The sequence below is a fragment of the Ascaphus truei genome, chromosome 3, assembly GCF_040206685.1.
Source record: "Ascaphus truei isolate aAscTru1 chromosome 3, aAscTru1.hap1, whole genome shotgun sequence".
NCBI classification, from domain to species: Eukaryota; Metazoa; Chordata; class Amphibia; order Anura; family Ascaphidae; genus Ascaphus; species Ascaphus truei.
In genome coordinates this window covers 420,347,951-420,362,415 of record NC_134485.1, presented here as the reverse complement: position 1 = coordinate 420,362,415, position 14,465 = coordinate 420,347,951, and the positions used below count along the sequence as shown (strand labels likewise).

Here is a 14,465-nt window from a genome sequence, read left to right as displayed (position 1 = left end):
AAAAGGACATTTTATTGCCCTTTATATTGTGGCTGTCTGTACAAATCAGATTAGTCCTTTTTACATTGAGGACTATTTTCAGCTGTCTTTGCTTTTTAATTATTTACTGCAAGTATGGATTTTGTTTTGTTTTTTTAAACGTAAGACCATGCAATAAAAAAATTAAGATGTTTTAACATGTTCATGCCTTCGGAATAGTTTTCTTGTTCTGCGCTAATCATACCGTTTCTTTTTTTATTGTTACAAGTTTGAAAACCTCAAGAAAACTCAGCCGCAGTCATTCAGCAAATGGCGAACTCTACGGCTCTGTACAGCAATATCACCCGAGTGTCCGTCGATAGCAGCAAGAACGCTGAGACTGTGAAGACGGCGCTTATAATCTTATTGGTCCTCTGCTTCTGCATCTTCTTGTATTTCCTTACAATTATACTATGTGTCTACTTTACCACAGCTCATATTCGAGAGAACACTCGTTATGTCCTTTTTGTCCATATGCTCATTAATGACACACTGTATCTCGTCCTGGGGCTCACTTTGTTGGTGGCTGCCTTATACAAGGTATACCTCCCTGTGTCATTATGCTATGTCTTAGTGACTATTGTCTCTATTTCATTTAGGGTCACCCCATATAATCTGGCCGTCATGGCCCTTGAACGCTATGTAGCCATTTGCTACCCACTAAGACATACAGAGCTTTGCACCACACAGAGATCTCATGCTGCCATTGCAGTCATATGGACAGTGGGACTCATCCCTAATGTTGCTGATTTAATTGCCCTGAGCTCCTCAGTTGAGACAACGTTTTTCTCTCTTAATGTGATTTGTAGCTGGGCAAGTTTATTGAAAGCCCCAGTGCAAAACACCATGAGATCAATCACCCTCATCCTCAGCTTTACCCTGGTTGGGCTGATAATCGTGTACACCTACATCAGGATTATGCTGGTTGTACAGAAGCTTGGCTCAGGCAAATCTTCTGCCTTCACGGCTGGGAAAACAGTCATGCTCCACGCTTTCCAGCTGCTGTTATGCATGACCGCTTTCACCTCTCATTTTACGGAGCCATACCTCAAAGATTATTTTGCTTTTTTGTCCGTAACCAACTTCCTCCTATTCACGTGTCTGCCTCGGTTTCTCAGTCCTTTAATTTATGGGATTAGGGACAAAGTGTTTCGCAAATATATTAAAAAGTTGCACTCTTCTGCAATCACTTCAGGATAGACGCACCAGCGACCTTACAATGTACAATGATGTAAAGAGAATGTGACACCTTTGCCTGTTAGTAGACTTGCACATGCAGAAATGACCCGTGAGATTTCAAAAGCCCTGAATATAATACATCTATAACAAAAATCTCTAACTGATTGTCACGTTCGTGTGCAAAAAAACAGGCGCTTACCTCAGATTAGAAACAAAAGTGTGCTTACAGTAAAGCGGTCAATTCGACAATAGCTCTCTTACAAATACTTGGAGCAAACAGTAGGATCCCTTCAGCTTCAACCCCAGAAAAGGGTTAATCCAGAGCCCTTATAGAAACATGGGAACAAACAAACAATGGGGGAGCATGGGATTAGAAAGACATATACAATAATAATGGTGATGAATATTGACAGTAGTTCCAAAGGTGGGGGGCAGGTTGTAAATATAATAATACTTACACGGCCATGTGTAAGCAACCACAATTAGTGATCACCTCCTTGAGGGCGAGCTGTGCCTCTCCCAGCTAGATATAGCTGTATGTTGATAGGGTTAGGGGAAATGATATATAATCTATAAGGCTATACTCACACGGCCCTGTGTGAGCTCGTGTAGAAATTGGTTACTTTGGGGTTAAATTTAACCCATCCACATCTATTTGTCACGTAATGGGGGTTTTCTCCAGTATCCAGGGCAGCACGAAAATCAGTGCTAACTCCCAGGCGTCATCCAGGCTCTCCCCCCAGGTGTTATGATGCGTGGGGGGGGGGGGGGAGGGGTTGGGTGATGAGAAAAACGAGTGAGGCACGGTTCCAGTTAAATATTCACAAGAAATCGCATTTATTAATTAAAACAGCAAAGGGACTCACATACATATAGAATGGACCCCTGGCCTCCTCACGCAGTCCAGGATCGAGTTTGAGCAGCTTTGTGCGCCCTTCCCGCGTCCGGGATGCACGAAGAAAAACTGTCCTGCTGGGCTGCAAACACTGCTCCACGGTCTGACTGCGGAAGCCTCCTTAGGTCAAAATCTTCTGGTGGTTTAGAGCAACGCGTTTCGTCGACACATCGACTTCCTCAGGCTCAAATAATGACGTTGCAGGGGTCTGGTGGCTTTTTATAGACCCTCTGGATGATTAAAGGATTGATTAAAGCTGATTTGTTGTTTCAAATTGAATTCAGCTTTATTGTGTTGTTTTCAATGACATGGCATTGCATATATATGGAAAATCCTTTCTGTACATATTCTAACACACATATGTGCCTCTTGCTCACTTTCATACTAATATGAGTCTAAAAATCTATATTGGTTTCATTAACCATGTTAAAATCATTAATCAAGCCTCCATTAAGGTAGGGATCAATGGAATAAACTATCACCCGTTAGGGGTAAGGATATAGGACAGTGTTTACTTATAATGTCTTAAGTATATAAATATATAATACAATACAATCTTTATACAAATATCTGTAAAATCATTAAATAGCCATTGTCACAAAATTCTCCATTAACTCTTTCATCATTAATTAATGGTCCTATTAGGTTACCAGCTTGCATTAATGTCATGTATACCCCCTAAGCATTTGGCATTGAATTTGGGCAAAGAATGATTTTAGCAAAGGGCTATGTTCATTATCGCTATTATCACTATGTTCATTATCGTGTATCCTGTCTGCAGGCGATATCCCTAAGACCTGTGTAGCCAGGTCCCCCCTCGCGCACTCACCCCCTCCTTCCCCGTTGCGAGCGCGCGGTGTGGGTGTGCGGCCGGTTGCTATGGTGCGGTCGGGCGGTTGCCGGGGACGCGATCGGGCCGGTTGCCGAGGCCGCGATCGCGTTGCTGGGGTCCCCGGTGGCCGGTGAGCAGGGCGCCGCCATGTTAGGGCTGTTGCGCATGCACAGTGGCAGAGAACAGCGCGGGAGGCCCCAGATAGCTCGCGCATGCGCGAGATGAGTCTGCCAGCCCCTAGGGTACATAGGGGCAGAGACACCTGACTCCAGGGAGCCAATAGGGCTGAAGGATTTGCCTGGGAAGAGATAGATACATTTCGCGGGGTTTTGCAGCCACGCACGCAGTCAGGATCCGGACCACCTAGGGGTAAGAGGTGGATGCAGGGGTCAGTGACCCTCTGCATTAGGCCAGCAGCCCCCAAGGTCCCAGTTAGGTCCTGAGCCACCTAGTAGCTTGTGGAGCTTAGGGACAGGCCCTAGATAGGGATACTGCCCCATTAATTGGTTGCTTAGCCAGGGACACAGTGCTGAATCCGTGCGGCCCTGCGAGGTGGGTTCTTGGCTCAGAACCCCACCAATGACCCTGGGACTAAGGTGATATTATCCGCGCTGGAATTCACCCAACGCGGTGTGGAGGACAACGTCGGATCGGGCGGATCTCCAGTGATATCGCTGTACCCGTGGCTGGAGCCCGGGCAGGTAACCTGCAACTCACGTGCACCAACCAGGCCTATCACCAGACATAGTGGCTGCGCAGTCACACATACACATGCACAGTGGTATTTGACTTTGGGTGTGCGAGACATTTGGGTGGGGTTACTGGACACGGGGTGGGATCACTCTGTGGGAGGTTAGCGTCCGCCGTGACGCCTAGAGGTGGTAGCGTCCGCCGAGACGCCTAGAGGTGGTAGCGTCCGCCGTGGCGCAGAGTGGTTAGCGCCCGCCGTGGCGCAGAGTGGTTAGCGTCCGCCGTGGTGCATAGTGGTTAGCGTCCGGTGAGACACCATGTGTGGCTCCTCTAGAGAGGAGTCATGGTTATGTTGATGTGTTATGCTATGCAGTAAAGGCAGTCCTGTTTAATATTTGCTCGCTTTGTGTGGTTGTTTCCTGTGAGGGTCTCCTCCCACTCCGTTGGGATCCCTCCCAGGTGGAGGCATTGAACCCAGAGATGTATAACATGCATGTACCGAGAAGATGTTGTAAGTGATCACCCCTAGTATCATTACCCCAGGTTCCCCGTGGCGGAAGCTCAGCCCTCCTGTGAGCCAACAGGTAATGCACCACACCTGAGTAACCTTGTATGTTCCTACACCTCCACAGTATTATCTGCGAGTGGGTGGGGGAAAACCCTTTACATTTGGAGGCGCTGCTGAGAGGTAGACCTGGGGTGCCCTGTTCCAATTTTTTCTAAATTGTCCGATTCATATTTTCATCATGTGCGTGCCGTCACCGCAGGATGTCCATGCCTGGGCCTTAGCGCACCAAGTATCCCCAAGACGCGTGATTGCAGTGACAGGGGTAGCAAATGATACAGACTTATCTGCAGTGCGCACGCAAGTAAGAAGTTGCCCGGGGTTGGCCACCGCCCGGGTGATAGACTATAAACTGGATGTTGCCGGCCGGGGGATCACCTGTCTCCTGGTCACCATGAGTGACATATGCTTAGAAACGGCCCCCCATGTATTAAACCTACCCGAGCCCTCCGCAGAGGACTGCCGCATGATCTACTCTGACTCTCTTCTCCTGAAGAAGCATCCACTAGTACTGGATTACACACGAGCCAACGAGTGACCAGTACGCCTCACCGGGTGGACCCCCCTAGGGTCTCTTTCACCCCAAGCGGATTAGGAGGTACCGCCAGCTGGGCAAGGAGCCCGCTCATTCCCCCCAACCCTGATCAAAGGCCTGGCGGGACCCCAACCATGCCTAGCGTAGGAACTGGGAGCAGTAGTCAGGCCCTTAGTGGGAATCTTTCCGTGAACACGATAGCCTCCCAACTAGTAGAAGCTGTAACCATTTCGACCCAAGCACAGAACTACCGGAAACTCAAGGCCTTCTCTGGGATTCTGCCGACGCCCACGGGAGAAGAGGGGATCGAGGCATGGAGGGACCATACGCTTCAAATCATAGAGGAGTGGTCGTGTTCTGAAGCCAGCAAGAGACAAAGACTGGTCGAGTGCCTCCGAGGCCCCGCCGCTCGGTTAGTGCGGGCGCACCGGAGCGTGGAAGGAGAAGTCACTGCCCAGGAGCTAGTGGAAATGCTAATTAAATCATTTGCCAGAAAAGACGACGAAGATGAGCTACTGGCTCAATTCAAAGCCCTCCGCCAACGTGAAGGACAAGATTTATCTGCCTTCGTTTGTGACCTACAGCTGTCCCTGGGCACCCTCCTGGACAAGCATATCATTTCCGCGGCCGAAGCGGACCGCTACCGGTTCAAACAGCTACTCAAGGGGTCGTTGCCTGACCACAACATAGCTATAATGATGCGGGCCGCCCCGGTCGCGGCAGTATCCCCTAAATACGGGGAACTAATGGATTACATAAGAGACCATGAAGTGCAGCGCCATTTCCATGAATCAAAGAACACCCAAACTACCCCCAAGAATGACCCTGTGGTCCCCTCGGCTCCAAAGAGTAAGAAACCTTCCACACCAGAGGAGGAAGCGACCCCCAAGTCGTCTGTTCAGGAAAGTCGTAGTTATGAGCGGTCCTCATCCACGTATAAGGGTCGTCCGGACCGCCGTGAGGTATCTTGCTACAACTGCGGGAAGAAGGGCTACATCTCGTACTATTGTCCGGAGAAGGAGGACCAACCGGAAGAAAAACCTCCCGACAGAAGAAGCACAGCCCGATCGATGGTATGCCGAGCACAGACCGTCGAGCCTGACGTGAACACCCCTCAGGGAACCACGGATTCCCCTGTTGACGCTGGCCCCAGTGATGACGCCTCACCCGGTGAAGCTTGCAGTCAAGTGGGCCCAGCGGCCATCGTGCCCGTGGTAATAGAAGGGATATACGCCTCGGCTCTATTGGACACCGGGTCACAAGTAACCATAATATATCGCAAGTTCTATGACCAGCACCTTCAACACTGCCCTGTGAGGCCGGCCGAACATATGAAGGTTAGGGGATTGAGTAATGAAGACTACCCCATCGATGGGATTGCAAGGGTCCAGCTGGACATACTTCAACTGAACACCGGCAAGAAGCACCCTATGCAGGTAGCGGCCATGGTATGCCCGGAGCCTCACGACCATTGCAAGTACCCCATCATCTTGGGAACCAACGCGGACATAGTGCAAGCTATAATCCGAGTTTACTTGAAAGAGACCAACGAGCTGCCGCTGGCCGATTCGCTCCTAGACCCCATCTTATGAGAGGAGTGCCACCGGGTATATGCCTTGGAGCGTCATGGGGACCTCTACAATCGTCAACGCGGACTGACGACCATTTCACCAGGGGGAGTGAAACGCCTGGCCGTCTGGTGCTGTTATCCGGATCGGGAGGAGACCGATCATCTGTTCTCTCTGGAAAGTGACCCTGAGGAAGAGATCCAGAGAGGATATAGGGTAATACCTGAAGTAAGAGAGTGGACGACCTGAATTCCTCTCCGAACACATGTGTATATTCAAAACATCTCTCCATTTCCAATGGACATCGATGTAGGACAAAGTCTGGGCAGTATATATCCCGTCAGCCCGGTAGAAACAGCGCCCCAGGTGAACGCCGCTGCAGTAGGTGAGCAGTTAGTCGACCTGGACTTCAACTTCGGAGACTCGACTCTGCCAACTGAGTGGAAGGGTCGACTGACGGCCAAGCTGAGGGAAAGAAGAACAGTATTTTCTACCAGTGAGATGGATGTGGGCCGCAGCCGCAGCGCCCAACACACTATTAGGCTGAGTGACGCCACTCCGTTCCGTGAACGTTCTCGTCGTATCGCCCCCAGGGATGTGGACGATGTAAGGGATGTCCTGGAGGAGATGAAGACCGCTGGAATACTGACGGAGTCGCGGAGTCCTTATGCATCACCCATAGTGGTAGTAAGGAAGAAGAATGGATCTGTAAGATTGTGCGTCGATTATCGAACGCTGAATAATCGTACGGTACCTGACCAATACAATCTCCCTCGTATTGAAGAGATCCTGAATGCTCTGAACGGGAGCCAATGGTTTAGTGTGCTCGATTTGCGATCTGGGTACTACCAGGTACCCATGAGTGAAGAGGATCAGGAAAAGACTGCCTTCGTCTGTCCCCTGGGCTTCTACCAGTTTACGCGTATGCCCCAAGGTATATGTGGAGCCCCTGCTACCTTCCAGCGGCTGATGGAAAAGACAATAGGGGACATGAACCCTCGGGAGTGTCTGGTTTACCTGGACGACATCATTGTCTTCGGGAAGACCTTAGAAGAACACGAGGAGAGGCTGCTGAAGGTGATAGATTGCCTTGGCCAAGAAGGATTGAAGCTATCACTCGACAAGTGTAGGTTTTGTCACACCTCGGTGACCTACGTGGGACACATCGTGTCTGCCCAGGGGATTGCTACTGATCCAGCCAAGGTAGAAGCTGTGGTGAACTGGCCGCGTCCCGATAATGTCACGGAACTGCGGTCCTTCCTTGGTTTCTGTGGGTATTACCGTCGGTTCGTGGAAGGGTACTCTAGTCGAGCGAAACCCCTGAACAATTTGCTGAAGATATACCCTGAAGATACTGGGAGAAAGGCCACGTCGGCCCGTCAACCGTTTGGCGATAAGTGGACGCCTGAGTGTGAACGGGCCTTCCTGAACTTGAAGAAAAGTCTGACTGAAGCACCAGTGCTTGCATATGCTGACCCAGAACAACCATATGTCCTGCATGTGGATGCCAGTCTCAATGGACTGGGCACTGTCCTTCATCAGAAGCACCCTGAGGGTCTTCGGCCTGTAGCCTACATCAGCCGCAGTCTGACACCCAGTGAGCAGAAATATCCAGTACACAAGTTAGAGTTCCTGGCTCTTAAATGGGCGATCACGGAGAAACTTCATGATTACCTCTATGGTGTTACATTTGAGGTAAGGACCGATAACAATCCCCTCACGTACATCAATACTTCCGCCAAATTGGATGCAGCCGGACATCGATGGCTGGCGACACTATGTAACTACCGATTCTCCCTGAAGTACAAGCCAGGGCCTCTGAACATTGGGGCCGATGCACTATCACGACGACCAGGATTGAGTGCTACCCCTGATGATGATGAATGGGAAGAGATCCCTGGACCTGAGATGCGAGCAATGTGTAGTATAGCGGCCTTCATCAATGATCAGGTCGCATTCTCTGAACTAAGAGTTGCCGATTCGTTAGGGTGCCAGTCGCAGGCGATCCCTGCTGCCTACTGCGACCCCGCAGGGATGAACATAACCCAGGACAAAGTCATAAGATGGAAAGACTTAGTGGACTATCAATTAAGAGATCCAGTAATCAGCATCATCCGACAATCCGTTCAGCGAAAGAACCCCGCTCTTTTTAAGAGTGCTCCCCGAGATCTGGTCGCGTTACTCATGCGTGATGTGGACAAGTTCGAGATAGATAATTGTTTGCTCTATAGGGTAGTCCAATATCATAACCACCCTGATAGGCGACAACTAGTTCTACCCCAAAACTTGAGATATATGGTGTTGAAGTCTCTACACGACGAACACGGGCATCTCGGTGTAGAGAAGACTTTTGGACTAGTCCGAGACCGTTTTTTCTGGCCCAAGATGCGGGAAGCGGTGGAACAACACTGCCGCCGTTGTTCCCGGTGCGTTCAACGCAAGACGTTGCCTACCTGAGTAGCTCCCATGGCCCACCTTAAGAGTTCTGGTCCAATGGACCTGGTGTGTATGGACTTCCTGTGTATCGAACCTGATAGTCGAGGAATCGGTAATGTGCTGGTCATCACGGACCATTACACCCGCTATGCACAGGCCTTCCCCACAAAAGACCAGAAGGCTATCACGGTCGCGAAAGTTCTATGGGAAAAGTTCTTCGTTCATTATGGTCTTCCAAACCGACTTCACTCCGACCAAGGGCGAGATTTTGAGAGTACTCTGATCCGAGAATTACTTAAAATGCTGAACATCGCCAAATCCCGGACGACTCCGTACCACCCCGAAGGAGATGCTTTGCCTGAACGATTCAACAGGACCCTGTTGGACATGCTTGGAACTCTGAAGGGAACGCAGAAAGCAGAATGGAGTCGTCACGTAGAAACGTTGGTACACGCGTACAACTGTACTCGCCATGAGTCCACTGGGTTCTCCCCGTACTTCCTCATGTTTGGACGGGAGGCAAGACTCCCAGTAGATGTGCGTCTTCGAGTATCAACGGATGGGATACCCAATACCACTCATTTCAAGTACGTGCAAAGGCTAAAGGACAGTCTGCAACAAGCTTACCAACAGGCTGAGAAGTCTACAGCCAAACTGAATGCTGGTAACAAGAGACGATATGACAATAAAGTCAAGTATCGAGATTTACGTCCTGGGGATGCTGTGTTACTTCGTAATTTGGGAATACCCGGAAAACATAAACTGGCAAACCGGTGGAGACACGGTGTATATGAGGTGGAGTCACAGATGCCCGGCCTCCCGGTTTATCGCATCAGAGACACCGATGGCAGGGTAAAGGTTTGGCATCGTAACCACCTTCTTCCCATCCCCCAAGTGGGAGCCGAAGAAGAGGAACTACAGGCCACACCGCTCAACGGTGAGTTCGATCTATCAGAGGTGGGTCAAGAGACTGTAACTAACGAGACCCACTCTGAAGCTTATGAAGACCCTATGGAGGGACCCTCTCAAAGGGACCATTCCCCAGAAGGGGCATCTCCCGAAGGAGCTACGGGTAAAGGGCCTCGTAGGCCAACGCATACTAAGGTGGCACCAACAGGCCAGCCTTTGGATCCACAGAGCCCAAGCTTTGTGCCTAACAGAGACTGTACAGAGACAATTCTCCCCTCAAGGGAAGAGGCCGAGCCTCAGGACTATGTGTACTACTCCCCTGAGGCAGTCGCAGAAGAGCAACTCCGTCGGAGCCAACGAATCCGGTACCCTCCAACTCGGGTCACCTACGATCAAATGGGGGCACCCCATTATGAGGCTCAGCAGTGTTCTCGGAGTAAGATACAGTTTGTGATTGTGATGCTCACCGAGTTATGCAACCTCGTTTAGAGTTATACCTGTGCTAAGTTATATATTTTACTGCATTTTTATTATATAATTTTTGGACATTGGTGGGAAGTTATGTGGTCCAAGCGAGGACGTTGGAGTTTTCACCAGGGGGAGGATGTAGCCAAGTCCCCCCTCGTGCACTCACCCCCTCCTTCCCCGTTGCGAGCACGCGGTGTGGGTGTGCGGCCGGTTGCTATGGTGCGGTCGGGCGGTTGCCGGGGACGCAATCGGGCCGGTTGCCGAGGCCGCGATCGCGTTGCTGGGGTCCCCGGCAGCCGGTGAGCAGGGCGCCGCCATGTTAGGGCTGTTGCGCATGCGCAGTGGCAGAGAACAGCGCGGGAGGCCCCAGATAGCTCGCGCATGCGCGAGATGAGTCTACCAGCCCCCAGGGTGCATAGGGGCAGAGACACCTGACTCCAGGGAGCCAATAGGGCTGAAGGATTTGCCTGGGAAGAGATAGATACATTTCGCGGGGTTTTGCAGCCACGCACGCAGTCAGGATTCGGACCAGCTAGGGGTAAGAGGTGGATGCAGGGGTCAGTGACCCTCTGCATTAGGCCAGCAGCCCCCAAGGTCCCAGTTAGGTCCTGAGCCACCTGGTAGCTTGTGGAGCTTAGGGACAGGCCCTAGATAGGGACACTACCCCATTAAATGGTTGCTTAGCCAGGGACACAGTGCTGAATCCGTGCGGCCCTGCGAGGTGGGTTCTGGGCTCAGAACCCCACCAACGACCCTGGGACTAAGGTGATATTATCTGCGCTGGAATTCACCCAATACGGTGTGGAGGACAACGTCGGATCGGGCGGATCTCCAGTGATATCGCTGTACCCGTGGCTGGAGCCCGGGCAGGTAACCTGCAACTCACGTGCACCAACCAGGCCTATCACCAGACATAGTGGCTGCGCAGTCACACATACACATGCACAGTGGTATTTGACTTTGGGTGTGCGAGACATTTGGGTGGGGTTACTGGACACGGGGTGGGATCACTCTGTGGGAGGTTAGCGTCCGCCGTGACGCCTAGAGATGGTAGCGTCCGCCGAGACGCCTAGAGGTGGTAGCGTCCGCCGTGGCGCAGAGTGGTTAGCGCCCGCCGTGGCGCAGAGTGGTTAGCGTCCGCCGTGGTGCATAGTGGTTAGCGTCCGGTGAGACACCATGTGTGGCTCCTCTAGAGAGGAGTCATGGTTATGTTGATGTGTTATGCTATGCAGTAAAGGCAGTCCTGTTTTATGTTTGCTCGCTTTGTGTGGTTGTTTCCTGTGAGGGTCTCCTCCCACTCCGTTGGGATCCCTCCCAGGTGGAGGCGTTGCACCCAGAGATGTATAACATGCATGTACTGAGAAGATGTTGTAAGTGATCACCCCTAGTATCATTACCCCAGGTTCCCCGTGGCGGAAGCTCAGCCCTCCTGTGAGCCAACAGGTAATGCACCACACCTGAGTAACCTTGTATGTTCCTACACCTCCACAGTATTATCTGCGAGTGGGTGGGGGAAAACCCGTTACACCTGGAAAACTGCTAGAGTTGTCCCAATCTTCAAAAGTGGGGACACAAATATTGTCTCAAACTTCAGGCCAATCTCCCTTCTCTCAATCCTATCCAAAGTCATGGAAAAATGTGTCCACTCCCAATTAAGCGATTACTATACCAAGACAAATTTCCATAGCCTTTCCAATCTGGCTTTCGACCCAAACACTCTACCGTAACTACCCTGCTAAAAGTTTGCAATGAAATCCAGTGTGGAATGGAACAAGGTCAACTCACTGGTGTAATATTCCTAGATTTTGCAAAGTCTTTTGATACAGCTATACTGCTTAACAAACTCCAGAGCTCTGGAACAGGGAAGCATGCTTTAAACTGGTTTCAGTCCTACCTATCAGGTAGATCCCATCATGTGTCCTTCTCAGGCTCCAACTCCAAACCCCTGGATATCACCTGTGGCGTCCCGCAAGGCTCTGTTCTGGGGCCCCTACTCTTCTCAGTGTTCATCAATTATCTTCCCACAGCTTGTAACGAAGATTCAATACACATGTATGCAGATGGCACAATCCTATATGCACACAGTCATAGCCTCTCCGACCTTGAACACTCGACAACTGGATTTCACAAAACAAACTGTTTTTAAACACTGACAAGACTTTAACAATGGTATTTGGGACCAAGACTAAATTTTTAAAGTTTCCAGTGACTGATCTCCAGATCAGAACCAACGCTAACACCACCCTAACTCCTGTTACTAGTTTTAAATACCTGGGCATATGGTTTAACTCCCACTTAACATTCGGAATGCATATTGATGCCCTGACATCCAAAACCTATGCCAAACTAGGTGTACTTTACTGGAACAAATCCTCCCTAAGCCTGCTGGTCAGAAAGCGTATAGCACAGCAGATGCTAATGCAAATTATCGACCATGGAGACATAGTATATGGCTCGGCACCCCAAACCCACCTTCGGAAACTTGACACCCTCTACAATTCAATTTGTCATTTCGTTCTCCAATGCAACTACAACACACAGCACTGCAAAATGCTCAAAGAACTAGATTGGTCATCTTTCGAGTTTAGGCGCAAAGTTCACCTTTCCTGTCTTGCCTTCAAATACTTTCTGGGCAAGTTACCCATCTATCTAATCAAGCTCCTCACCCCTCCCACATGCAGCACTTATGGTCTGAGATCTGACTCCAAAAGACGGTTTGTGGTCCCAAGGCTCAACAAAGTATCCGGCCGCTTCTCCTTCTCTTACCGTGCACCCCCAAACTGGAACAACCTACCGGAGACTCTCACATCCACCACCAGTTTAAGTTCTTTCAAAACTAAGGCTGTCTCACATTTTAATCTGGTCTGTAACTGTTACATACAGTAAGCCTATAATATACATCTTCTCTAACTGTGCATGCAATGTATTGTATATAATGTATACCCTGTTCATTTATGTAACTGTATTTGTAACCATGTATTATTTGTCATATTAACTATGTCCAGGACATACTTGAAAACGAGAGGTAACTCTCAATGTATTACTTCCTGGTAAAATATTTTATAAATAAATAATATGCTTTCTAAGGCAGTTGTGTTTTAAGGTGGGTCTTATAGGTGGATAGAGAGGGTGCTAGTTGTTTATTGAGGGGAAGGGCATTCCACAGGTGTGGGGCAATCAGTGAGAAGGGTTTAAGGCGGGAGAGGGCTTTAGATACAAAAGGAGTAGAGAGAAGACATCCTTGAGCAGAACGCAAGAGCCGGGATGGTGTATAGCGAGAAATTAGGGCTGAGATGTAAGGAGGAGCAGAGAGTGTAAAGCTTTAAAAGTTAGGAGATTTGTGTGTGAGATGCGGGATTTGGTAGGAAGCCAAGAGAGGGATTTCAGCAGTTGCTGGGACAGATTTAGGAAAGAGTAGAGTGATTCTGGCAGCAGCGTTTAGGATAGATTGCAGGTAAGATAGATGAGAGGCAGGAAGGCCGGACAGCAGGAGGTTACTATAATCAAGACAGGAGAAAATGAGGGCCTGAGTCAAAGTTTTAGCAGTCGAGCAACAGACGGAAGGGCGTATCTTTGTAATATTGCGGAGGAAAAATTGACAGGTTTTAGAAACGTTTTGAATGTGAGAAAAGAATGTGAGAAAGGAGTTGAGTGTGACCCCTAGGCAGCGTGCTTGGGCAACTGGGTGAATGATGGTACTTCCAGCAGCAATGTAGAAGGAGAAAATAGGGCCAGGTTTGGGAGGAAGTATGAGGAGCTCTGTTTTTGCCATGTTTAGTCTAAGTCGACGGAGGGCCATCCAGGATAATATAGCTGACAGACATTCAGAAACTTTAGTCTGTACCGCAGGTGTAAGGTCAAGGGTAGAAAAGTAAATTTGTGTGTTGTCAGCATTGTGGTGATATTTGAACCCAAGAGATGTGATTAGATCACCTAGAGAGAGTGTGTAAAGAGAAAAGAGAAGAGGTCCCAGGACAGAACCCTGGGGTACCCCCACAGGGAGATCGATAGAGAAGGTGTTTGCAAAAGAGACACTGAAAGTATGATGGGAGAGGTAAGAGGAGATCCAGGAAAGAGCTTTGTTACGAATGCCAAGAGTATGGAGAATGTGAAGGAGAAGAGGGTGGTACACAATATCAAATGCTGCAGAGAGATCGAGTAATATGAGAAGAGTGTAATGACCTCTGTCTTTGGCAGCATGGAGGTCATTAGTTATTTTACTGAGGGCTGTTTCAGTGGAGTGAGCAGTGAGGAAGCCAACTTGTAGAGTGTCTAGGAGAGAATACAGTAGATGTTGAGAAAATGGAGCAAGCAAGAGAATACAAGACATTCAAGGAGTTTAGAGGCAAAAGGCAGGGGGGAGACAGGTC

The 14,465-nt window shown here is 49.6% G+C and overlaps 1 protein-coding gene across 1 annotated transcript; it reads left to right on the top strand.

Annotated features, from left to right (window-relative positions):
* Positions 1 to 268: 268 nt before the first annotated feature.
* On the top strand, positions 269 to 1,322 carry LOC142491197 (odorant receptor 131-2-like). The gene has a single exon (XM_075593470.1). The coding sequence runs from the start codon at positions 289 to 291 to the stop codon at positions 1,216 to 1,218; it is 930 nt and encodes a 309-aa protein (XP_075449585.1). The 5' UTR covers positions 269 to 288; the 3' UTR covers positions 1,219 to 1,322.
* Positions 1,323 to 14,465: the final 13,143 nt, after the last annotated feature.